The sequence below is a fragment of the Oryzias latipes genome, chromosome 3, assembly GCF_002234675.1.
Source record: "Oryzias latipes chromosome 3, ASM223467v1".
In the NCBI taxonomy this organism is placed as follows: domain Eukaryota; kingdom Metazoa; phylum Chordata; class Actinopteri; order Beloniformes; family Adrianichthyidae; genus Oryzias; species Oryzias latipes.
In genome coordinates this window covers 20,437,739-20,463,436 of record NC_019861.2, presented here as the reverse complement: position 1 = coordinate 20,463,436, position 25,698 = coordinate 20,437,739, and the positions used below count along the sequence as shown (strand labels likewise).

Sequence of the window (25,698 nt, the reverse complement as noted above, 5' to 3'; positions counted from 1 at the left end):
CTTTATGTACTTGTGTTTTTGTTTATTTTTTTAAAATTTATTATCAGTGCAGAACACACAGGGATTCATAGTTAAAATTTCTGTAAATGTCAAACTGTAATTTTAAAAGCAAATGCACATGCTGTGTGTGACGTTGAGAATCAAGGTCAACCCTTGAATCTGGACTCTAAAAGCTTGCTGCCGAGAACCCAGTATGACTCAGATCATCAGAACTGTAAGTGGATGTAAGCTCCTGCTGTCTTTTTGATTGAACTACGCCTCGGGCAAAGTTTGAACATGTAAGAGCAGCTGGGGTCAGATGTTTCCTGCCTTGAAGTGGAAGCGGTGGTACATATTTCCTTTAAGATGTTATGTAGTGAATATTTTTTTTTTTTTTTATATATATAAGACGATAATGTTTTATTTTTTTACATATCTGTGCCAAAGGAAACCTCCTGTGTTCATGGAAGTGATGAAACCAGCCTGTAACCACGACAACATGAGGAGCATCATGTTATCTCTACCTCCCAACTACTTGTGTAGTTTTGTTAAACGATTAAATAAATCACAGGCCTCACCTTATCATCAAGCTTCTTGGCACAGAAAAAGAGCTCCACATAGCCATTATTGCCAGAAATTTCTTCAGCGTGCACCTAGAAGAAGAAGAACAGATATTTCAATAAGATTTCATCTGACAGAGATACATTATTAAAGCCTAAAACTGTTGCTTTGACTCAAAAACTCCAGAGAAAAGAAATGTCATTTATAAAAATGTTCAGTGGAAGACAGCTGGCAGAGCCCACTGAACAGTTTAGCTTTCAGATGAATCTAAAAAATAAACATTCAGATAAACTTTTTGAAACAATTTACTTGATTTAAAAAAAAAACTCATCTAGTTGCAGCTCATAAATATTGTGATTTACATTTATTAAAAAAAACTCAAATGTATGAGCAGAAAACACATTTTAAAAACACTGTACTTTGGGGAAAACTAATTAAACTGTATTTTGCAGAGACACTCAATTAAAACACTTTATTTTTTTGGCTCCTTTTCATCAAACCTTAAATATTGTTTTATATTTTACTTTAAAAATGCCTTTGCTAAGATTACTGGAGACTGAGAGGCTGGCTGACAATTGGAGGCCCCAGTTTTGTCACAAACTGCGTTTTAAACTTATAGAGTGACGTTTTTTTAGTCACCAGATACCAAGCAGGGTTATAGAAGGGTCCACAAATGTTTCTAAATGTTTTTTTTTTAAACTTGTGATTTACTTTAACATGAAAAGTTTAAAAAATCTTTGAAAAATCTTTTTACATTCTCTTCTCTTGCCTTGCCATCTCCCAGCCTCAGAATCCAAGGTTGCCCTCCTCAGTGATACACGAGAAAACCTCACATCAAACTCCCAGAACTGTGGCTGTAAAGCGAGCAAGGCCACGGCCAAACAAAGCATGACATTGATGGCTGGCAAAGTGGGGAAACCTGTGGGATTTACAAGACAGCTTGCCTTGTTTTGAAGCAGAGGAAAGTAAAAATCTTTATAGAAGGTGAAAGAAGGAGGATGTTAGCATCCATGGAGGCACTGTACAGTTTGTACCCTCGTTAGGATGAAGGTTTGGATTGTAGTACTTTCATCATCTTCAGCTGAACCTGTGCTTGTGTCTAAGAAGCCTAGTTAAAATTTGGTATTTTTTGTGTGGGGAAAAAGTGTACTGTTAGTTTAAAAGAATTGTGGTTTTTTGCTGTAAAATACACAAATGTTGGGTCGTCTTTAGAAAAAAAGTAACATAAACAGGTAAAAGTTCTTGATAAATTTTAGACACTCACCAAAACACAAATTAACTTTACTTCACAATGCAATTAAATACAAATTCAAAGGGGGAATACAAAAATAAATAGAAATTGGTAGAACGCAGATTGCAAACCTTCCTTTTAGACTCAGTGCAGGAGCACAATATATGTAAGTAATAGCTGGAGGTGGTGGGAGTTCAAATCACTTTTTGTCGAGCTTCGCTGTCTCCACAAAAGTCAAAATTACTTATTTTTAGTAGTAATACATGATTTTCTTATTTAGAAAATGCAGTTTATCCTAAAACATAAGTCACAAAAGTACTGGAACAATTTTTCTCTTTAGTCACCTTTTCTAATAATCACACTCGGTAAATGCTTTGCTTCTCGGTGCCTAATTAGCAATATTAACCATGCGCTGCTCATCCCCCATATTATCCTACCACCCCCATTTGTATATGAGTTAGTGATTTGGGAGGTGAGGGCTTTCCCATTTGGCAGAGAATTTCCCAAATCATCAACTTGCAAGATACAATTGTTCCTAGTTTCATTCCCTGATAGGACATCTTTATAAAGTTCTGTTTGTTTGGGAGTTTTTTTTCCCCCCTCGAGTAGTTTTGTTTTCGTGTTCACAGCAATAGGGGATTCATTATTCGAGCTGAACTGCAGCACAAAGCACAGCTCACTAACTATCTCGCAAAAGTTTCCTTCCCATTTACATCCTCTAATTGCCTGTTTTCTCTCTCAGGAAGGATCATCATTCCCCGAAATGTCCAGTAATTGTCTGTAGCCCATTTTACATTCTATCATTTAATACTGGTCTACTGGATCATGCAAGGTTTTTTTTTTGCAGATATACAAATATTCACTGACACTCACATGCATATTCTTGTCTCAGCATCATCTTCATCAGATTATTTGTTTACGAAATGCTTTCTGAACTCATATTTTCTACTCAGAACCATCGAAACGTAATCCATAACCACATTTGTTTCCTTATCGTCCCACTCTGATCATTTTTGATCTATTGTAAAAGTGTCCCCAGTGGTCTTTTAATTATTATTGTCATTTTTAGACTAAATCAGTAAACCAGTGTCATTTTCTAGGACATTGCTTCTGCAGAGCGACAGGAGTTTTTTTTTTTTAATTCACCTCTGAGTTGTGGAGGGGACTGTTGCCCTCCCTTCCCCTCAACATTGCGGAGCAGGGATCTTGTGGTCCGCCCAGCATATTTTCTACATCATATCTTTTCCTGTCAGAAGTAAAAACTCTGTCTACCCTTCTGGTCACCGGCAGGAATTGTCTCCAGAGTTCTAACCACATTACAGTTCCCAGCAACCTCAGGACACCCTTCCTGGATGCCGCACACCTGATTCTCATTTATTTCATCAAGCACATCATACTTAAACACTGCACTGAGTGAAGCTCAGTACAAAGTATTGTTTGTGCCACTCTGTGTTGTATTGAGACCCCGGCTCCTGACCCCTGACCCCTGACCCCTGACCCCTGACCCCTGACCCCTGACCCCTGACCCCTGAGCCTGCCTGCCTGCCTGCCTGCCTGCCTGCCTGCCTGCCTGCCTGCCTGCCTGCCTGCCCGCCCGCCCGCCTGCCTGCCTGCCTGCCTTTCTGCAGCCTGCCTGCCGCCTGCCCCAACTCTCGCCTGGATCCTTATTACCCCTGTTACTTCTCCTATGCTCTCATGCTTGTGATTGACCTTTGCCTGCCTGACCCTGATTTAGCTTTGTGGACTTTTAGCTGTGCTACTAAACCTGCAGCATTTCGATCCAGTCGTCTGCCTGTACTTGTGACGCTTACAAATTTCTTTTTTTTTTTTTGTCTGTTCCTGGTTTACAACAATTTGAAAATAAACGCTCAGAAATGCAATTTTAAGCTTAGTTTTCCTATATTGTCTTGATAGTATTTGTCCTCCATCATTAGAACGTGCTGAAAGAAAATGTTAAACAGCATTTTAATCAGTGGGTCTTTAATCTAATTTTCCTGACCCAAGCAATAACACAAAGTTCAAACTCTCAAAAATTATATTACATTTGTAATTATGGAGGTTAAGAGATTCAGGTTAAACCCCAAGTTTGAGAAGTTCTAAAATGTGGCTTGTCAAATTCTAGTCCCTGGGCTCTCCAGGACCCTACCAGCAAAAACTAGAATAATTGCAAAGAGAAGAATAATTTAATCACATAATCCCACTGAGTTAAAGAAAAAGAAAGCATAGCCCTAGGTGACCAACATGTTTTCTTCTCCTTTGTTCTCCTTTTCCCACAATCGACATGGCACCAATAGTGACATCTTCACAACAAACAGTGATATGCTATTACCACAAAACCATTTTTACATCATCCAGCCTGGTCTTCTAAAACTGTCAAATTATTGGAAGGGTTTGAACTTACAACTAGGTAAGTTTTTAATTAAGACTTGATTAAGTGTGATGGTTTATTATTTTAAACTGAGTACAAGTGCGATAAAGATAGGATAAGTGTGCATGTGTGTGTCTGAGTGTATTCAAATGTAGCACACAAAAAAAGGATGGAAAAAAAATCCTATGCTGCTTTCAAACAGTTGGTCATCCATTAGTTCTCTGATGCACACAGTTTCCTTCACCAGAGCAAAGGGGATAAGCACAATGCAAGACACCTACTGTGATAGTAGATTTGCCAGCATATTTCCCGTATTTCAGCAACAAAGGTTTCACCATCTTCTTTTGGGCTACAATCTGCAAGAGAAGCAAAACGCAGGTCTCAAGCCCTCTGCTGAAAAGAGGCGTACACGGGGTATGAGTCATCAAGAGCAGCGATCATTATCAGTCAGTTCCTCTGACTCTCATAGACGTAAATGCTCACTGTCAAGCATTTTGTTTCAAACATCATAAACACAGAGAGCTTGCTTCTGCATGTTCTTTGATCAGGGTTTGTTACATTTTAAGCAATTTCAGCAAATGTAACGAGGAGTGTAACATTTAAGTACCTGTCCAAGAGTGCACTCCATTCCCCCAAGAAAGTCATCGTCACGAGTCCCAATACTGTGAGTGCCATGGATGTCATAGACTTCAAACCGCAGCTTCTGAACCTCTTCAAAGTAGTAATCCAGAGAGAAAACCTTCCCAAAAATTGGATGCAAGTTGCTCTTGATCACTTCTGTCCTGTCCAGCTGAGAGGGAACACACATCCACAGAGTCACAGATTATTATTTTTAAATATTTAAAGTCACACCATTTTCATGTAGTTCATTTTTTGTAAGCTACACTTTTCCGAGTGTTTGAGAAAACCAGTGTTCTTTGCAGAGCAAACATCCATGGGAGGATGTGAAAGACGATTGGAGTGATTCGGCAGTCATTCTGGAGAAACAAGCCATGTTTGTCGGGAAGGGAAATTCCCTCAAGCCCTCTCTGATATTGGATTTGCCCTCGCACACATCACCTGCAGTCATATGCTTTCCATTTTATTTAATTTCAAAATGCGAATTTTGAAATGAGCGATTCTCTACAGCAGTGAATTTTTTTAATGTGTGTTTGATTAATATTATATAGATAAATGTAACCAGCTTTTTGCCAAAGATGAAAAAAAGCCCACCTGGAGGATTTATTAGATGAAATTGAGAGAACCTGATTCGTCATTATGTTACTTTTGTCAGATTTGGATCAAACTGCGTGTCATCCTGACTTTGAACTGCACGACAAAGCAAAGTTGACTCGTTTTTCTTTTTAACAGATGGCAGACAAAGGACTTACTTTAGTTTCCTATCATCTCAACAAAAGTCTTCTGTAGGTCTTTTAAATGCACACACAAATATAGGAATAAGAACATATCAGAGTTTTTTTTCTTTGTCTGTGATGTGTATTTGCATTTTGTTTAGCATACATTTATGCATTTGACATACATTCCAATACAGTAATAGAAGTTAGAGTATTATAATTTTTTTAGACAACAGTCTCTCCTATGGTCTTCTGAAAATGAAGCAATAAATCACAACAAAGACATTTCTAAATAAAATTGTAATGAGGAAAAAAACATTTTTTATGGTGTTTAATTTGGGTATAAGTCTCAGATTTTTCTAGCTGACCACATTTTGTGACTACATATTGACTAAATTTAATCGAAACCGGTCATCTTTGTGGCAAAATATGTAACCAACTTGTAAAAGTCATGGGTTACACTTTTTACTTCTATATAAAATATCTATTTAAAATGTTCATAAATAGATATTTAGATAGTGTTTTATTTTCTTAGGACACTGTCTAAATATCTATTTATGAACACATTAAATTCTTTTAAAAAATCAGAATGAATTTGAGTGATTTCAAAAATTCAGTGACAAAGTAATTATTAGCTTGGTTTTAATTCAATCAACATCCTGATTTCACAGAGTTTCTTGAGGCCCCTTATCTGTCACATGGAGTCATAGTTCCTATAGCATATATTACATTCATTGCATACAAACTGTTACTTGTTAAGTCAGTGGATTTGGAGGACAGTACTTTGTCTCACATAGTTGAACGCTTGCAGTTTTCATCTGGACTGATGATCATCTGCACTTTTCGGATTCACAGTTTGCCCTGTTTGGGTTTTTCTGTGCACTCCAGCTTACTTTCCAGGTCAGAATACATGCTTGCCCCAGATTATTATTTGAAACTGAAATGGGTGTGAGCTTGTTTTCCTCCTTGTTAGTGTGCTGATGGACCGCTGTCCTGTTCTCCGCCTTTCACCTCGGGGTGGTTAGAACAGACTCTCTCACCCTGGACAGGACAGAGCACTAGTATACAGGATGGATGGCTTAATGGGTTAATGTGGATGCTTTAAAAAATGTCTTTCTGAACACCATGCTGTATCCACATCAGCCCTGGTTATGAAAAACAAATGAGGATTTTTATTTTGGAATGATGGCAATGACTCAGAGTAACTGCATTTGCTTGTGCAGAGCCGTCCCTCTACAGGGACCATAAAACAAAAAGCCTCCCACCTGCATGGAAGCATCTGCACATGCTCTGTTCTTCTAACCTCTCCAAAATCCAACTGCAAAGCTCTGAAAATCAAGCTCTTTTTCACTTTCTGTGTTAATGTGATGTGTACTTTTAACTGTATTTTATTTTTTATATTGTCATTCTCCATTTTAGTGCCAAGTAGAGGCGGTGGTTCAACATACTCTTGTGCAAATATGATTGTGTTTAGATGAGCCCCTGTTTCTAATAATTTCATTACCACTGTTTATATACACCCACACATGTTAATTTCATAATAATGCAAGGCAATCTTGACATTTTACTTTCTTATTATCTCTTTGAGATCCAGTTATGAGTTAGAACACAGCACAATTGTACGGAAAATTAAAGAAAGTATATATGACATAACAATAAAATAGTTTAATGTGCAGAAAAACAAAAGATGGAAAAAAGAGGAAATGAATAAGCAACCACCCTGCTTTTCTTCTGCTGTCTTTTTGCTGTCTCTCCCACTCTTTGTGCCATCTGCATGGACAGATTTGGGATGAGTCTGTTTGTTGATGAAAGCTGATCAGAGTCATATAGAATAGATTGAGTTAAATCTGTGAAGCCTGCTCAGTGATGTGGGGTTAGAGCTTTGGACTTCCCTCAGAAATCATTCTCTATTAGCATTACCTGCTGTTGAGTGCTGCATTTTCTTGTGATGTACCTTCATAACAGGCATAATCACCTTTTAAAATATCAACAAAAAGATTGGGTTTGGGTGAACTCCTCAACAAAGGAGCATTTAAAAAGCATAGTCCACAAGATACAAGCTTGTGGGCAGCAGAAAATGTCATTTCATCTCAACCTTGTTTTAGGATTCATGCTACTGATGAGAAAGCCTGCAAGTCACAGGTTTCAGTAAAGCACATTTGGAAACAAAAGAGAGGTAGATATGTTGTTGCTATGAGTGGGCTCTGCCTCCTTATCAACCATTGGCACAAGCAAATGATTTGCTCAAGCAGAGGAGCCTCCCGGCTTTGGGGTTTGCTGTCAAGAGATTGATGGATGGAAAGATAGATGGATAGATGTGTGAGTGAATGGAAAGGGCTAATGCATTTTAAGTAAGGTCAATATTAGTCCTAAGTCAATCATTTATCTTTAAAAACCACATCTACATGGTTAGTAGGTGAGGAAACATTGATTGAAAGACTCAAATAAGCTGTGCTTTAGTCAAATAACTTAATTGGGAAAGACTATAAACTCCTTGCGAAGAAGGGATACCACAATGCTGACAAGAAAAAAATACGTCAAGAGTTTAAGGAGAACTTGATTGTCATTTTGAGCTTTTAATTTGGTCTAAACCAACTTTAGATTGTTTAAATGTGAAGAACATGAAATCAAGTGTAAAAAGTACAAGACTTCCAAAACTTTAGAGAAAGACAAATTCTCAAGTAGTTAAAGAAAAACATATAGAGGTCTGCAAGAGGATGGTTGCTAAAACATCTTTTTAAGGAAATTTTGTGTAATAGAAAAGTGCTCCAGGGCTTATCATTATTGAGGTTTGAAAGGTCCAAATCTATTAAAATCTTTGTCTCTGAAAAAGTAGCTTATGAAAGTATTTAAAATTTCATTTTGGAAACTCCTCTCAAGCATTTTTGACAGTTTGGTTTGTCAGAGGAAAGGGAGAAGACCAGGATGGTGGGGGCATAATGATGTGGGAAAGTTTAGTTTTTCAGGCACAAAAAATCTCATTAGAAAAAAGAACACATTAATTCAGCCACAGATTTTTCATCTTTGTTTTTTTCAGTTTATCTGTAAAATAACCCTAATTTAGCCGTACAAACATGTAATCACTCTTGTTTGGAGCCAGTATGACTCTTTTCAGTGTGATCATTCTCAGAATAAACTTTGGGGTTTTGTTTCATTCACTTCAGAGGAATAAAAAATGCTGCCTTTAGATTACTTGCATGGACAAAAGGTGTGTTAAAAGATCTATGTGCACACTGCAAATGAAATGCTGCATTGTGTGAGTTACTCCATATGAATTTGCGTCACTAAGTAAAGCTAAAAATAGCCAGTAATACACTCATGCTACGTTGAACTTAGGTCAGTCAGCTCATGTTACAACCTCCCACCATAAGAAGGCAAAAAAAGAGAGAGACCTCCATTAGCAAGCTGCATTTACCGTGTCTGCACAAAATAGTATTTCAAGATTCATATGACTCCAGTGTGACAGGTGTTTGGCAGAGCTTTATAAAATGATTAGATCATATTTCCATGAAATCAACTGGTTACTGTCAGATTAAGAGTTGAAGTTAAAAAGAAATCCATATCATTCGACATCCTCTCCACATGAACACATCCTTCAATAAACAAAGATTTGTGTTTTGGACTAAACTGATAAACAAAATAAAAATAACGAAGAAAGGAGAGATTTCTTTTTCGACATTTAGGAGTGTACGTATATACTGAAAGTAAAAGAACGCTGATTTTATACCTTTCAACTATATTCATGACCAATATTGATATCTTTAAGCAGTGTTTTACAAATATGGCAGAAGTGCAATAACACGGAAGCTGAAATGGTAAAGAAAACATTGCCCACTTTTTATTTGTTAGTCAATAAAGAAGAAAAACAAGATTCTGATCTCTAAAAAATTTAGAATTTTATGGGGGAAGAGGAGATGGAAATCATCATTAATAATCGTGTGCCTGTCTATGCACATGAAAACACTGAAAAACATCTTTAGATCACCTCAACATTCTGTAGCTCTCTTCGGGTGTGGCTAAAATCACTCTTTAAAAAGAACATGGGTAATAAAATGGTGAAAGGATTTTCAAAATAGTATATCAGATCTTCCTGACTGAATGAAAATATCTGCAGCACTTTGCTGTAAAAGTTTCAGCAGCATGTTTATCACATTTAAGAGAGAAAGAGCCTCACCTCTATCCACTGCCCATTGTTCTGAACCATTAGTACAACGCAGGGGTCAGACTTATTCAGAGTGTCTCGATCCAGGAGGGATTTGCAAGACACACGCAGTTCCACTTTGGAGACACATGTAGCCGGGCCGCTTAGGCTGGTCGCAGGGGAGGTGGCCTCATCAACATCATTCATCTTGACTCAAAGTGAGAAGAGCTGCCAACTTGCAAAGCAGTGTGATGTGAGGCTGCTGGTACAGCTCCAGGCAATGAGAGTGAAGAAAAAAAACTCAAGTGCTTGGTTCTGGAATCTCAGTAAAGACTTGGCTCGCTCACAGGAGACTGGCTTTTTTTTTTTTTTTTTGACTTGGTACAGATGTCACCAAAAAAAAAGGGAAAAAGAAAAAAACAGAGATTCTTGTGGAGTCCTTGGGGAGTGAAGCAAACCCAAGCTGATGCACAGGCTGTCAGAGCTATTGCCTTGTGAGGGGTGTCATCTCACCTCTAAAAAGATGGGAAACAAAAGTGACAGACATGTGCCTTTAGAAGTGTAGGTCAGATGCCTGCAAAGATTTGTTCAGGTAGATGAACTGGAATGACACATATTTTTAACTTGAAACTAAACATTTGTACAGCATTGTCACCTAAAAATTAAATAGTAAACATTCATCTGGATGGGGCATTGTTCTTCTCATTCAGCAATAGGCGAAACACATTAAAAAACAAAAAAACAAAAGGCTGTTACGGTTTCAGCACCGCGGACAGCGCCCGCGCCGCTGCTCCCTAGCTGAGAGCGCGGAAACCACATGTCAGCCAAACGCAGCTGTTTGCACGAAACCCCGAGATTCCAAACGCATCTTCATCTATTCTATTAGACAAAACTTCATATCTAGAGGTGAAAGCAACATTAGAAGACCTGCATGCAGCCGGCAAAGCTCATGAGAGTTCAGTTAATAATTTAACACTAATCAGTTATAACTGTCAATAAATCTTTGTAGGTCCATGACGCCAAATGACCTAAGAAGATTTATCAAGAGACCCCTTCATCTTTGATTGTTTTGATAGGAAAAGGACAACAATTTAAGCAGTTCTTAACACCACTTGTTCCTCAAAAGCAGAAGCTCATGGTTGAAATAATAAACTGAGCTGAAAGTCCAATGGAAAGCAGTAAACTCTCCCTACCTGCTGTTTCTCCTTGCTCCAAAAAGACTTGTTAAATCCACTCCCATAGCACGCTGCTTGGTGTCTTTCTTTAATAATATTGGAATATTTGGTTGCCGAAACTAGACAAGGGAGGAGGGAGGAGGAGGAGGCTCTGCTTGTGAGAGCAGAGAGAGTCCAGCTGCTCAGGCAAGGGGGGGCTTTTTCACTGGGATGAGATTATCTCAATTCAGAACCGACTCTATAAAAGAAAGGGGGACCGCCAGAGCTGAAGTGCTGCTACAGAGGATGGAATCTGACAGCTCACACAAAGCACTAAACCCCAGAGAGATGCTAGGAAATATGCACACATGCGTTTGTGTGATTTCAACTGTGCCCCATAAATAAATCCATAGAATTGAGTTAAACAGATAAGCATATCATTTTTTTTCTTATCCTTTCTCTTTAAGGGTTAGTGTTAATCTGTTCCCAGAAAGGCTTTTAAATATAGATTTAGAATGGCATGCAGGTGAGAATTTATTATCTTAAACTATGAACACTTTCTTATAACCCTCTTTACTCTTTGCTGTGCAAAATCTCAAGATAACTCAGAATTTTACCAAGAAAAATAAAAAAATGATGGACATTTTAAAGAATCTATCATGTCAGTCTGTCTTGGTAAAGATGCATTATCTAACCAGGGTGCTCCAAGTAGCACAAAGGAGGTGTGTCAAATCCAAATAATAAGCAAAAAACAACAGAATTACATCAAAACCAATTCTTAATGTGGAACCTCCAAACAGACCCAAAACACATCCACATATTGAGCTTCAGGGTTTAAAATCCCCGTTGGATTCAATTCATTGAGTTTAAAGCCTATTTATGCTCTGCCATATCGCAGAAGCTGCACAAATGCATTTTGCACAGAAATCCATGACTTAGCAGTAGATTTCCAATCACTTTTTTCTCTTAACTGTATGTGCCTTGTACATTGTATTGTTTCTCTGTGATGTTTATACCGTGCACCCTTTCTCAGTCCACCCACAAATGTATTATTTTCATCAATGTAACTCCAGACATTGCGTAACATTTTCCTAAAATGCACTGAAAAAACAGCAGCTTTCAAATTGGGAAAACATAGAAAACAAGGCCATGAAAGACAAAGCTTTTAAAAATGAAAAGAAGAAAACATCATGAAACTGTCTGCCTTCAAAAAAACCGAATAAAAGAGAAGAAAAGGTTCATTCAATACAGTTAGAGCATCTTTGAGTAGTTAGCTGTGGACTAGTTTTTAATAAGAAAACAGAATGTATCCTTTTTTTATCTCACTTTTTGACTTTTTTAGAAGGAAAAGAAGAATCCAGACATGTAAAGTCCATTTAAACACTGTCTTCCAACAAGACAAAAAGAAAAAAACAGAGCTCAGCTTGCTGCTTTTTAATTAGTTCATCTGTTGCGCTGATCACTTTGTGACTCAGAACATAAAGACTGCCTTACAGTTTGATTGCAAACAAGATTCTTTCAAGAAAACAATTAAATGAATCCCGGGATCTGCACACACTATTTAGCATCGCCTTCAGTCGTGTCTTTCCAGCAGTTTTCACCCTCACTGCCTCTTCTTCAGTGGGAGGCGACTGCTGTGGTGCACACACCTGAGCCCTGTTACGCCACAGCTCCAAACAACGACCATCTGCTGCTGCTGTCGGTTCAGCACCTCGCAGGACATTCCACGCGTTTACACATGGATTATCTATTCATAGTCCCCCATCCTTCTGCCTTTCTTTCCCCAGTCACATTCCCTGTTGCCTTTGTGCTGCTGACCACACGGAGTAAACAACAACCAAAGATGAAGGGTCTCTTGATTTGCCTGAAGCACCCACTTTTTTGTTTACTCAGTCAGTGCATTTTTGCAGCATGATCACCAGAGGGAAGGTGATTCTGTACAAACAGTATTACTTTTTAGAAATCTAGAACCAAATGTTGTCTTAGCTTTTCTTTTAGAGAAATAAACTGTAAGAAGGTGATGGGATCCTCAAGGCGTTCAAATGTAAATTCTCAGCAACTTGCTTTGAATTTTTTTTAGAACATGTATTAATTTTTGTTTTTGACCGTCCCTTTGGTAAAAACAAACAAAAAAAAACATACACGTCCTTTATGTTTATTAAATCTTAAAGTCCCGACTGATATTGCTGACAATCAGAAACACAGGACACAAAGTCTCACTCTGGGTTGTTTTGCTAGACTAATATTGTAGATTTTGCAACTCCCTTACCTATTTATGTAATGCTATGTGATTTATTCCATAAACGGGGAAAAATAAACAACACCGTCTTGTAAATATCTCTTCATAAAGTCCAGAACCTTCACCTTAGTTTTTGTTTTGGTCTGCCGGAACAAAAGGCATTTGGACTGCACCACTGGGATTTCTTTTTTACCATCCACCTCTCCTGGCCTCCATCTTCTAATACTTTTTAATCAGAATACTGAGGATAATCAACTTATTTTTTTTTTTTTAAATATATCCATTAAAAAACAAAGAAAACACTAGCTCTTTTGCTAATCGGGCTAAAAACTGCATGCGTCAGTTACACCCTTTCAGTTGACTTAATCATCAATCCTGTCATTTTGGAGATTTGTATACACTTCCAAACATTTACAGCAGAGTCAGAAGTATACCTTTAACACACCCAAAAAAACCTGGATGTCTTAGTTATGAGGAAATATTTTTGGGCCTCTGATGCCCCCTACTGGTGGTAAATACAGCTTAGAGCAGTTATTCTTATATTTCAGGTTCCCCTTCCAGCTTTCACTGCCAATACAAGTTCAGTGTCTATTTTTTCTCATATAAAAAACCTTAAGTAAAGGATTTTGCTTTACTTAAAAAAACTTCAGTAATATTGACAATTTTTTTCACACACCTGTGATGCTTATGGTAAATGAAAATAAAGAATACAAGTAAATTAATACTTGCATAGCGCTTTTCTAGCTTCCTCAAAAGCCCAAAGCACTTTACAGTCACAGTCCCATTGACATATGGGTGGGCAAGGAGAGAATCAAACCTGCAATCTTCCTATCAGAGGTCAACTGCCTTACCACTGTTCAAACGCAAGTAGGTTTGAATTCAGTATATAGTTTGAAGGGACAAACTTTGTTCAAAGGTTTTGAATTAAAAAGTTGGCATAATACAAGTCACATATGGACCTTGTAATTGAAATATAAAACGCAATAGCACAAAACTGTCCAATTACGCTCCATCGACTTTAAATATTTTAAAATGCTGAAGTACTTTTATATTTAGTGTCAACTTTTGTTTTTCTTATTGACAGATTATTACTGCTGCTCCTATGAATAGGATTAGTAAGGAATTCGATTGGAAAAACGTACTTTGGCAGATCCTCAGTGTGGGATCAGAACCATCTACCTACAGTGATGAATGCAGACTGAGGATCTCTGCTGTCGTCAGACATGAGGTACAGATGACCCCACCCTTACATTGACGTGTTCTCCCTAACATGACAAAGGTGGCTAAAGGTGAAGATTTCATGTAATCCATGGACACCATTGAAGATCACCAATTAAAGAAAAAAGCTTCAGCGTACCGTCTTGTGGGGTCCAGATGACCCCACTCCGAATGTTGAAGTGCCTCTTTGGGAGTGGGGTCATCTGGACCCCACAAGATGACACAAGGGAAGAGAAGCTGCATCTTCTGCTCTACTTCCCCTTTCCACAGCTATTCAACCCTTCTGGGAAGTCTTCAACACAACGATCTTCATCTGAAGCGTTTCTGGTCCGTCTGACTGAACAAGACTGGACTAAGATTTTGAACTTCTCTTGAGGGATTGGCAAAGTTAAGAACCAGGACCATACTCAGATCATGACAGTCACACTCTTTTTAAAGACTTTATTTTGCCAGGTTTCACACTGCTTTTTACTTCTTCTTCTCCACGTCTTGCTCGGCAGCCTCTTTGGCTCTCTTGGCACGAATGCCGAAGAGACGAGCATTGGCGCGAGCCATACGCAGGCTGGCGAAAGCCTTAAAGTTCTTCTCGTCTTCAGAGATGATGCGCGCCTTCTCCTTCTTGTACACCTAAAAAGACAAACAGTTCCACCCCATTACCAATAATGATGGACACATTCAGGTGTCAGTTGTTTTAGATTTGTAAAAACGTTTCAGAGATTTTCAGAGCAGTCATCAGAAAAAGGTTCAAGTTTTTCATCAAAGAACTACAGAGATTCCGGAGATGTGTCATCACATGACTGCTAACCCAACAGTTTTACGCTTCAATACATAGTTCTATACCAAGCTGTTAATTAGCTCAAATGTGATAGAAGCAAAACACAAATGTTCCTAAATGGTCCACACAGCCAAAATAAATTGAAACCTGGATGTGATACGAGGAACTTACAGTTTTGATGGGCATGACAGGACCACTGAGCTGAGTAGCCATCTTCAGTTCCTCCTCCTGAAACAGATAAAGCCAACAGAACATCAGCTGTGTGCAACTACCACAGATCTCCACTTATTCCACTGTTTAAGGAAACTGGAACATATTGACTCTCATATTCTCTCATATATGGAACTACAGCAATAAACTTTGAAAACATTAAAATAATGATGGGAGTCATGTCACTGAAACATTTGGTAAACAAGCTGTGGTGGTCAGTCTGTACCTTGTCATTACTAATAGAGGAACTTAAATCCAAAGATGGACAAAATATATATTTGCATGTCTTGGCAGGATCATTCAAACAGTTTTAAATTTGTAGCTGGACAGAAAAAAACTGTCCAGTTAAAAAAGGAGTGCCAACGGTTGGGGTTTAAAGCAGGGAATAAAAAATAAAAAAATAAAAAAACCCATACAAGCTACTTTCTGTACTTAAATTACAAGTGTAAGAAAAGTTGGACTGAACTAATGAGTTTTAAAGAAAGACCTCAGGTCTCTATGACCCGTGACATCTGCCGACAGCATCAAACAAGAGAACCTAGATAGGGTGGATATTTTTTAGAGAATTCAGACACACCTGCAACTGATATTTTCAAAATAAGACAAAAAAGAAATGCACATGCTTGTTTTTTGTTCATCATAATCGTTTGGGGTCTGCTGGTCGAGACTTGATGGAGATGTTCAGTCCATTGATCAGACAATTAGAATAGCTCTGGTTAAGTCAGGGGTCTGCAAATTCAGGCTTCAGAGCCGCATGCAGCTCTGATTCATGCATTGTGACCCTTTGGAATTGAATGCAAATTTGAATAACAGCTTTGTTAGTCAAATTTTGTAATTTACACTTAGATTTTTTAACTAAGGTAATCTTACAACAGTAAAAATTGACTTTTTATAAACCAATTTTTCCACTGCTGACGATTACACTAAATCAAGAAGTATAGATATCTTTGCCATTCCTCAGAAATGTGCACATTAGATAACTAAGCAAAATGATGGTTTAAGGTTTGAGTTAGTGTTGGTGGTTTACAATTAGGGTAAGCTTAAACTCATCTTATCTCTAGCTGCTGTTAAAAGACAAAGTTTTTAAAGTGTAATTGTTGACATTTCATTTGAAAAATAACTTATGTGCTGCTGGCAAAAGCTATGTAATATAAATATAACACTATTGCACCCGATTTAATTTTCAAAGCTTATAAGTAAATTACTTAATGGCCACAAAAACATAAACTGTATTTTTCTAAACAGTACAGTGGGACTTTGCGGCTCTAGTTGCATTTTGGGCTGTAAAACTGGGAAAAAAGGCTCTTTTAGTGCTAAAGGTTGCAGACGCCTGGTTTAAGTTTGTTAAAATAATGGCATATACATGTGTATTTAACAAAACATTCAAAAACCATTTGAACCTTGGGTTTTTCTTCTACATTATAAACAAACTTACAGAGCTGTCGCCCTTCTTGGGTGCAGAGGCCTTCCTTGGGAACAGGATGAGTTTGGAGCGGTACTCCTTCAGGCGCTGCACGTTGGCTTGAAGAGATTCTGTGGATCTGTTGCGACGGCGGGGGTCAACAGCAATGCCAATGGTGCGGGCTGTCTTTTTGTGGATGCCTGCTGCCTGTAGATGATAGAACAAAGAGAAATGAAGCCACTCATCTGGTACATTCACTGATGAATGAATCATGAAAGGGACATCATTTTCATCAAACGCAGTCATCAGAAAATAGGTTCAAAGTGTTCATCAAATCATTACAGAGATTCCGGAGATTTGTCATCATCTGACTGCCACTGAAACATACAACCTATGAGTCCAAGCACCAAGCACAATGACTACTAAGTTAACCCACTACACATTTGTTTGTTGCTGTAGCCGCATATCATGAGACAGAAAAAGTGAACATCATGTGTCATTTTGTTTGCCAAACTTCTAAATGATGTGCTTTTTCAACTTTTACTACCCTTAATCTACAACCCTTTATAAACTTTAAATACAGTACAAGGCTGAATCCAAATTATTACCCTACAATTGGAGAAACAGGGAGGAGCCAGGAGGATGGGGAAGCAGTTCGGATTCAGCCTAACACTTCATGTAGGTGTACTCTGAAGCACAGATGTTTACATTTAAATGCAAGTATGGAGTTTTTGTTTTTGCATGACTTTTTAAGTTATGAAACCAATGTTTTTTAGGAAATTTCTGAGAGCTGGCAGCTATGCGCTAACCTAGATGACTGGCAACTATGGATGACATCATCAAACAGTAGTAACGCCCGTATTTGAAGACATTAGTTGGGTCCAAATTCATTCACTACTCACTACATACTGGATTCGCTATTTTATAATCCGAATCTACATTCCAAAATCGAGGGTCCTAGAAATCTCTGCGAAAACCCAGTGTTAGGGTTGTGCCGATGGATGATACCATCGTCCATCGTGATGAGTGACTGACCTCACAATGGAGAGACACCATCGTGATGCCACGCCCCCCCCAAGGACTGAGTGACCTTTCTGCTACACACCGCCCCAAAGCCGCTGTGTGAGCTGGCGGTCCGAGCTCTGCCCGGACACAGACTTTTAACGGAAGACCCGGTTCTCCTGAGTTCGTAAGCTCGTTCACCCAAAGCTGCGGGACGAATCGCAGTCTGAAGTCTCCCGTAACAAAGCATCCTCCCTCCCCCTCAAACACAAAGTCTGACTGTTCTGCTCAGAGACACGAGCGCTCAGTCCACCTGACTAATCAAGTGCAGGAGCGGACTACTTCTTTTCTATTTTGTTTATTTATTTTTGTTAAAGTCACTTCCCTCAGTTTAGACTGGATCATCGCGGATGAGTCATTAGTTGGGAAATAAAATAAATGTATTTAGTAAAATAACGAATAATTATTATATAAAAATGAAAAATTAAAAATAGAACCCCCCCCCCCCCCCCCCCCCCATATCATTGTCCATCCCGATGGTTTACTGCAAACATCGTCAACTGCCAATTTAAGGGACATCGCCCAACCCTACCCAGTGTGCACTGATGCCCACTAGATCGGTGAAAAGACCACAATGCATCGAGACGGAACAATTTTTGCCACAGAAAAAAGTAAATGTATTTTTTTTAATAAACCATCAACGTTTTTATCTTCAAAAAACAGTGGATTTATAAATAATCATCGCAAAACTTAACTACGAGAAATGAATGACGTCATACTCGCCATTAGAAAAAAAATAGTGAGCATGATGTACGAATTGCTTTTAAAATCCAGGACGCTACATAGTCCCGCACTATTTCGATTTTAGTAGTTGAAGATTAGGGTGGGAATTCGGACAAGCCACTTTTTTTCTTATCCCTCCACTAAGACGATTAAATGTATGGACATGGAGAAACCGTAGGGTAGGAAAGCAATTCAGATTCAGCCATAGTAAAGCAGGAATTTCTTATGAAATATTTGAAATGTCGTCAAACAGACAAGTCAGTTGAAGCAAAACAAATTAATGGCAATTTTAACAAATATTCACAAATACATAATTTTTGGGAACATTTTAAACAAATAAACTAGAATGAGAGTTCATGTGCTTCACACTATTAGACTTATATCCGAGTCTGCTTATATATATTTATTTTTTTTAAACTAGGACAACTGTTTAAAAATCCTGTTTGGCATTACACATGTAGAAGAAATGTTTTACCTTAAGTTCTTCAAGAGTGAAGCCACGTCCGGAGCGAACCTTGGTGTGGTACCTGATTGTGGGACACCTGACCTGTGGCCTGAGGGGTCCAGCAATAGGACGAGGTGCAATACGGCGCGCTTTGGCTTGACGAGCCTTTCGCCTGAGAAGGAAAGTTCTTGTTAATAACAGTTCCATGCTCGCGAAGAAAAACAGACAAATTTGGAACGCTTCAGTACAGATTATATTTTAAACTTCTGTATTTCAAAACACTACAAGTTAATTTAATCTTGTAAGCAAATCACTAACAATGCACTTGCCTTGAAATAAAACCTTATTTTAATCCAACAATTGCTTGACAACGAATAAATAAGTTTATATTACATTTTAAAGTCACAGCAAAGGCATTTTGATAAGAATGAACAAAAATGTCCTTTAGGTGAGATATTTTATCGTAATGCAGTGGTAAATATTTTGAAGACCATTAAGGTTCACAAATTACTTATCGAGCTACTATAAAACACTCTACAATTGTACTTTAACCATACAGACTGGGCAGCAAATACAAGTGACGTCAGTCAGAAAGCCAAACATCAGTCATTGTGCAGATGAACCCGCTTGAGCATTGCTGCATTCAAGTAACTTTTTACAGATGATGGTAATTCAACATGGAAAAACTGAGTTTTTAGTAACGTTACTTTATCTGGACCTTGTAACATGGCTGATCCCTCCAGCCAGGCAGCTACTTGGATGAAGTTAGCACGAGCCAACTGTGAATGGTTCTTACCTACGGATCTTTCTGGCAGGCTGGTTGAACCAAGTGCGGACTCTTCTTTGCCAGTCTTTGTGGAAATGGGGGTTCAAGATCATTCCATTCCGGCTGGGGGCCATGGCTGCTTACCTCTCTGCAACACAGCGTGGCAAGTTCACACCGGCATACCGACACTCCATGCTAGGCTAACTGACATGCTAACGTCAGTAAACGCGTCTTGGTCGAAAACAACATGATCGACAAAGCCGCATTTAAGTCATACATGATAAAATACGCTTTTTTATTGCTGACGTTCATTCATTTACTGTTTAACCGTGAGGCTAAAGGGGTGAGTTTGGTCTGGAAATGCTAACAGCCGCAACTAGACTTAGCATCTCCACCAAATCATTTGCTTTAAGGTGTATATGGAAAGTAATAGTCACATAATTTAAAAGTTGACAAAACATAGTTTTCCGTGTATGATCCAATTTGATATATTATTTTTAATAATCGAGGATTGATGCAGATTGCTAAAAATGTTCTCAGGATAACTAAACGTACCTACGAGGGAGGAAAATGGCCGAAAGGAAAAAGGAAGTTGAGAAGCGGTGGATTGTGGGATATGAAAGAACCAGCCAATGGGTGGTAGAGCAAAGAGTGCGTGAATGAGAGTTTTCACTCTTTCCACAATTTACAAAACACGTCTGAAGGAAACGCGGAGATTGGGAGTTCTCTTGTCCTTGCTTCATTACAGAAATATAAAACAAAAAAATCTGTTCACTAGCTCCATTTACATAATTTTACAAAATTACTCCCATTAATGCGAAGCTTTCAATTTTGTTTTGACGTATCACTCCGACATTTAAATGAGCAAAAACGGAAACAAACAAACAAACAAAAAATAAGTCTGCCATAAAAGTGGAATTATTTTGATATAATATCTATAAAAAAGTGGAAAGATGAATGATTTTACATAACCTACAGAATGTTTAAGATGCTAGGGAATTGTTTGGCATATAAACATAATATATACACATACAGTATTAAGATCAAATATTTATTACCATTACCCTTTGGTTGAATGCCTAAGATATAATTTCAAGTTGCCTTGTGTTCTCTTTGTTAAGACAATAAAGACACTTGAAATTTGGATATTTGTTTGTTTGTTTTTTTGTTTTTTGTTTTTATTTTGAACAATGTCTAAAACATTTTGAAAATGGTATTGGGTTGGTAATGGTAATGGGCTCTCCTACAATTTATAACATTCTGTCATAAAAACATCCATCCATCCATCCATCCATCCATCCACAATCTCCTGCTTATCTTTGTCTGGTTAAAGGGGCACCAGTCTAAGCAGAAATGCCTTGGTCCTTCTTCTCCACAGAAACTTCCTTCAGTTCTGCTAGAGGGACTTAAAGTCACCAGCCAAGAGACATTGTCCCCCCAGCCCCTTCTGGGTCATTTCTGGGGCCTCCACCAAGTGGTACGTGGCAGGACCACCTAGGGAGGTGTCCAGGGACTAACGGAAAGAGAGAGGCCCAATCCCCACAGAGCTTGTCTTGATGTGGAGAAGTAACTGAAATTGCACTTTTTGTAAATGTGAAATCAATCAATTAGAGTAATTAGAAAAATGATTTCATGGGAAAAGTCTATCTATCTATCTATCTATCTATCTATCTATCTATCTATCTATCTATCTATCTATCTATCTATCTATCTATCTATCTATCTATCTATCTATCTATCTATCTATCTATCTATCTATCTATCTATCTATCTATCTATCTATCTATCTATCTATCTATCTATCTATCTATCTATCTATCTATCTATCTATCTATCTATCTATCTATCTATCTATCTATCTATCTATCTATCTATCTATCTATCTATCTATCTATCTATCTATCTATCTATCTATCTATCTATCTATCTATCTATCTATCTATCTATCTATCTATCTATCTATCTATGCATTCAGAAGATGCTTACAAAATGAAAGGGTTCAAAATAATTCAACTTCAAGTTTTTAGCATACTATTTTAAAAGACTGCTGCAAGCAATAGTGACCCTATTGAAAGATTTCTGTTTGAGTTTACTTAAAAATTTGTGATTTTTCCAGTTTGTTAATTACTAATGCGTTTTTGGGGCATGAAAAGAGCAAAATTTTAAAAGCAGGAACATTTCAATAAATATGTAAAATTGAGTTCTAATAAAGTTTTAAAGTGTTTATTTGAAAGGGGACAAATTGGTGTCCAAACATGTGACAAGCACAAAAAAATTATAATAATATCGGCTGCAAAATAAATTTCAAAGAATTTACTTATAATAATAATGGCAAAACACAACAACTACAAAAAGCAAGTAAAATTTTTATTTAGTCAGTGTTTGTAAAAACACTGACAAATTAATCATTAATAAACTAGTATTTGCAATCTCAGTTTATCTTAAACTAAGGGCAATGGTCGAGGTGTGCAGAATTATAATAATAAATCATCAGAAGGCCCTTTCACTTCATGTACTGAATATGTGCAAGACAATACACTGGTACAGATTTAATATAACTGACAAGAGTGTCATCAACTTTATTTCAAACTTTGATTTTTAAAAATAAATCAACAAACAGAGGAATATCAAACCAGTTGAGGGGTATATTTCCCATAGCCCAGTTCATCTAAGTGAAGAAGCACAATCAAGACCCATAAGTGCCGACAAATCTTGAGATTAAGAACCCTTAAAAATTGTATTACATCAAGAAAAATCCTAACTTTTTAAGGGGAACTTTTACTTCCAAATGTATACGACTCCGTGATTAGTCTTGGAATAAATACCACAAAGAAGGCAGTGTGGTTTTAACCTCCATGTCTTTTTTATCATCCAGTCATTTTGTTTTTCATTCTTCTAATGACTTAATAAATTTATCATATGCAGCTTGATCCATGAGGGCATCAACTTCTTCAGGCTTTTCAATGGTCATTTTGATGAGCCATCCTGAAAATAGACAAACAAGTACTACTTTAATAACCATGAACTTATTAATTATTAACTTGATAAATTTACCAGACTCTATACTTGGTATGAAGAGAAAATTGCCAAGACAGATACCTTCTGCGTAGCAATCCTTATTCACCAGTCCAGGATTTTCTGCCAGCTGTGTGTTGATTGCAGTCACTTCTCCTGTTAACGGCGAATAGAGCTCACTGGCAGCCTTTACGCTTTCCAAGGCACCAAACTCATCTACAAGAGCAGCCGGAATGCAAAAAGACAAACAGTTCAAGACAAAGTAGTAATAAGCTTTGCAGGTGAATGTCAGGGTCGTACCCATCTGTTCAAGTCTTTGGCCAACTTCAGGCAGTCCACAGTAAACCACATCACCTAATGCATCCTGAAATGATAAAACACAACTCACTTAAAGCGTTAAATAAATGATTTAGTCTTGCATGTTCTTGTGTGATTGCTTTACAAAAATATACAGGATCCTGTTTAACTGACAAAGCAGGAAACAGCTTTACACATATGACACAAGAGAAAAAATATCATTCTTTGGCATTATTTTGTATGCTCTGATTAGGTTAATTTTCACACTTTATGATTTTATTTCATGCTTCCTGTTTCCTTCAAACGATGAAAACAACTTTTTATCAATCTGAAAGCATAACAACTTGGGATTCCACCATGTTACAGTGGGGACTATTGTTCACATGGGTGAAAGTCCAAAAGGGATGTGTGATGTTTCTCACACAGCGGCTAATCTTGAACAGAATTCATCGAAGTGAAAAAAAAGGTGGTACTGCATTGAAAAAGTCAAAGTCCAGATTGAAAGTTAATGAAAAAGTTGTGATTGGACATTTAGAACTCTACAATGAGCTGAAGCATCACTATAAAGGCATTCATTTTTTTTTTTTAAGAATATCTGACTTAGAGCAGATCATTTATCCAAGTTACTGACAGAGCCTTTTAGGGAATGAGGTTTACTGAGAATTTTGTTCGCTACATGATTTTGCCTCAGTTTTCTATACCACAAGTGCTGACACCACGTATCACCCAACATAATGCTGTTTATTTGAGGCTGAGATGATTTAACAGGGACTCGATGAAACCCAATTCAGTGTGTACGGATGTGAAAAATGCTTAAAAACTTAAAAATGTCTCATATAGCTGACTGAAGACATCTTATAATCTTAATAAGTTGCATTCAGTGACAACAGGTACGTTCGTGCCAAATATGTTTTCATAATTATAATGTACAAATTGTGAGCTCATATTTAACATAGATGTTTTCCCCCCAGAGCTGTTAAATAGTGTTTAAAGGCAATTTGATATAATAAAAGCTTTATATTATTATTATTATTATTATTATTATTATTATTACGTCTACCCTCATTGAACTTAGAATCAGTAAAGTCTTTGGAAATTCCTGATTTAGGTGAGGACCAAGACTAATCTTTTGATGGGAAAGTCTGCAATGAACATCATCTAACATCCCATCCAACTATCTTAGTAAAGTTTTTAAACAAGTTATATATGTGCTTTTATTCACATGATCTAAAACAACACTGCTTTTACTTTAACATAAGTACATAGATTTGTCCTTTTTATGGATACACATTATTTATGGTAACTGGAAATGCACCAACAAGCAAAAACCTTTAGATAGACACCTGGATACCAGCTTGACCTATTTTATTCCTTATAGATCTATATTTAACATCATTTTCCAAACTATTTGAGTATTTTTATGCAAAATCTGAAAAGGAATATTAGTAACAGATTAAATGGAATATCTAACCAAGAGCAAGAGGAAAATGTGTATGATGTTTATTTTCATTCTAATTGATATCTCCTATGCACTTAAGGCCAAGGTGTTTTTAATTTACAATTTTCACTTATTTAGCTCTCACTAAAACCCACTAAATCTTTAACTAAAGAGAACCAAATGTGAGCAAAACCATGTTAACGTTTACCAATTGAGGAAATTCAACGATTTATTATTTCTTGTTTACAACTGCATCTCGTATGTACAGTAAAGTAATCAAAACAGTCGCTCCACAATACCATGGAGTGGATATAATAAACTTTTGCCTTCATTCACAGCTTTGTCTTGCTCACTAATAGAAGGATAATAAACACATCACTCATCTCAAACAATAGTAATTAAGCAGTAAATGGCCCTGAAAAAGTAGAGCTGCTAAGAGCAAAGGGCAGTTTTAGGGTGTTTTCAGATAGGCATCAGGGCAACTCTGCACAAAGAGCAAAAAAAGATGAACAACTATACACAAATTCCTGCCCCAAACCTACCTGAGCATAACTGCTAATTCCAACTGTACCAATTCCACCCTCCACCTGCACCCACTCATGTTTCTCAGTGAACTTCAGGGCTGCAAAAAGAAGAGAAACATCCACAGACAACTTATTTTATATAAACAAGGGGACTCTAGAAGAATGAGGTGCAAGACGAAAATAATGTGAAGCTACAATGAGTCTTTGAAAATGTTCCCCATTTCCAGGCTTCAAGTGAGAGGTTAAATCAGTGAAGCCAAAATGCATGTCCAAAGAACAGAGAGCTGCACTATGGACCACATATCTTATGCAAGACTAAGAAGGGAACAAAAAAGAAATCAAGGGCTTTTTCTGCATGTGCAGTTTTTTAATTATAACTCTGACAGAAAAAAGTTCAAAGTGACTTGATTTTACTGTAGTTTCTGATTGTTTTCAAACCCTTTACCTGTTGACAGTACTGAGCACGAGCTGAATGTCCGCCGCGTGCCGCTCACCCACCGCAACCGAGCCGCGCGGTTATCCCGCCCGGCGGACGACAGGAGAGGCAGCCTGGGCGAAAAGTTTGCAGAGAGGCACCGCAGCGTCGCTCTCATCGCCATCTTCACTCACTCACTGTGTGTATGTGTGTTCGTGTATGTGAGCAGCAGCAGCCGCGCTGGTTTTCCCTATGCACAGTTGACTCGCCAGGCGGGGGCGCGCACCACCGCGCTGTCAGCGCGCTCGCGCCGGCAGAGTGCAGAATGACAGAGGAGGGAACTTAAAACATAAAGAAAATAAAAATGTCTGTGAAGACTGCCGTTCATCAGTAGTAGTAGA

General features: G+C 37.8%; 3 protein-coding genes and 2 non-coding genes across 6 annotated transcripts in view; all 5 read right to left on the bottom strand.

Moving 5' to 3' along the window:
- cpne7 (copine 7) overlaps nt 1-11,047 on the bottom strand; it is a 32,574-nt gene extending 21,527 nt beyond the window's left edge. The window contains exons 1-5 of the mRNA XM_004067100.4: nt 10,808-11,047; nt 9,648-10,129; nt 4,747-4,929; nt 4,421-4,495; nt 558-632 (exon numbers count right to left, since the gene is read on the bottom strand). Of these exons, the coding sequence (XP_004067148.1) occupies nt 558-632; nt 4,421-4,495; nt 4,747-4,929; nt 9,648-9,821 (507 nt within the window). The 5' untranslated portion in view covers nt 9,822-10,129; nt 10,808-11,047. The remainder of the gene's footprint in view (nt 1-557; nt 633-4,420; nt 4,496-4,746; nt 4,930-9,647; nt 10,130-10,807) is intronic.
- A 3,595-nt stretch (nt 11,048-14,642) lies between these two features.
- rpl13 (ribosomal protein L13) lies at nt 14,643-20,266 on the bottom strand. 2 transcript variants are annotated; one of them, XM_004066989.4, is made up of 6 exons: nt 20,164-20,266; nt 19,639-19,756; nt 18,873-19,014; nt 16,646-16,819; nt 15,172-15,228; nt 14,643-14,852 (listed from the first exon to the last, which is right to left on the bottom strand). In XM_004066989.4, the coding sequence occupies exons 2-6, from the start codon at nt 19,740-19,742 to the stop codon at nt 14,694-14,696; spliced, it is 636 nt and encodes a 211-aa protein (XP_004067037.1). In that variant the 5' UTR covers nt 19,743-19,756; nt 20,164-20,266; the 3' UTR covers nt 14,643-14,693. The 2 variants fall into 2 exon arrangements, with proteins under 2 accessions (XP_004067037.1, XP_011487357.1); XM_011489055.3 differs by having other exon boundaries at nt 20,168-20,214.
- LOC111947252 lies at nt 14,938-15,017 on the bottom strand. Its single transcript, XR_002873072.1, has one exon. It is a non-coding gene; the product is annotated as a small nucleolar RNA MBII-202 (small nucleolar RNA).
- LOC111947253 lies at nt 16,904-16,978 on the bottom strand. The gene has a single exon (XR_002873073.1). It is a non-coding gene; the product is annotated as a small nucleolar RNA MBII-202 (small nucleolar RNA).
- Nucleotides 20,267-21,954: 1,688 nt separating the features above from the next.
- LOC101156637 (glycine cleavage system H protein, mitochondrial) lies at nt 21,955-25,593 on the bottom strand. Its single transcript, XM_004066991.4, has 5 exons — nt 25,328-25,593; nt 24,901-24,980; nt 22,924-22,987; nt 22,708-22,839; nt 21,955-22,593 (listed from the first exon to the last, which is right to left on the bottom strand). The coding sequence occupies exons 1-5, from the start codon at nt 25,479-25,481 to the stop codon at nt 22,496-22,498; spliced, it is 528 nt and encodes a 175-aa protein (XP_004067039.1). The 5' UTR covers nt 25,482-25,593; the 3' UTR covers nt 21,955-22,495.
- Between the last annotated feature and the right edge of the window lie 105 nt (nt 25,594-25,698).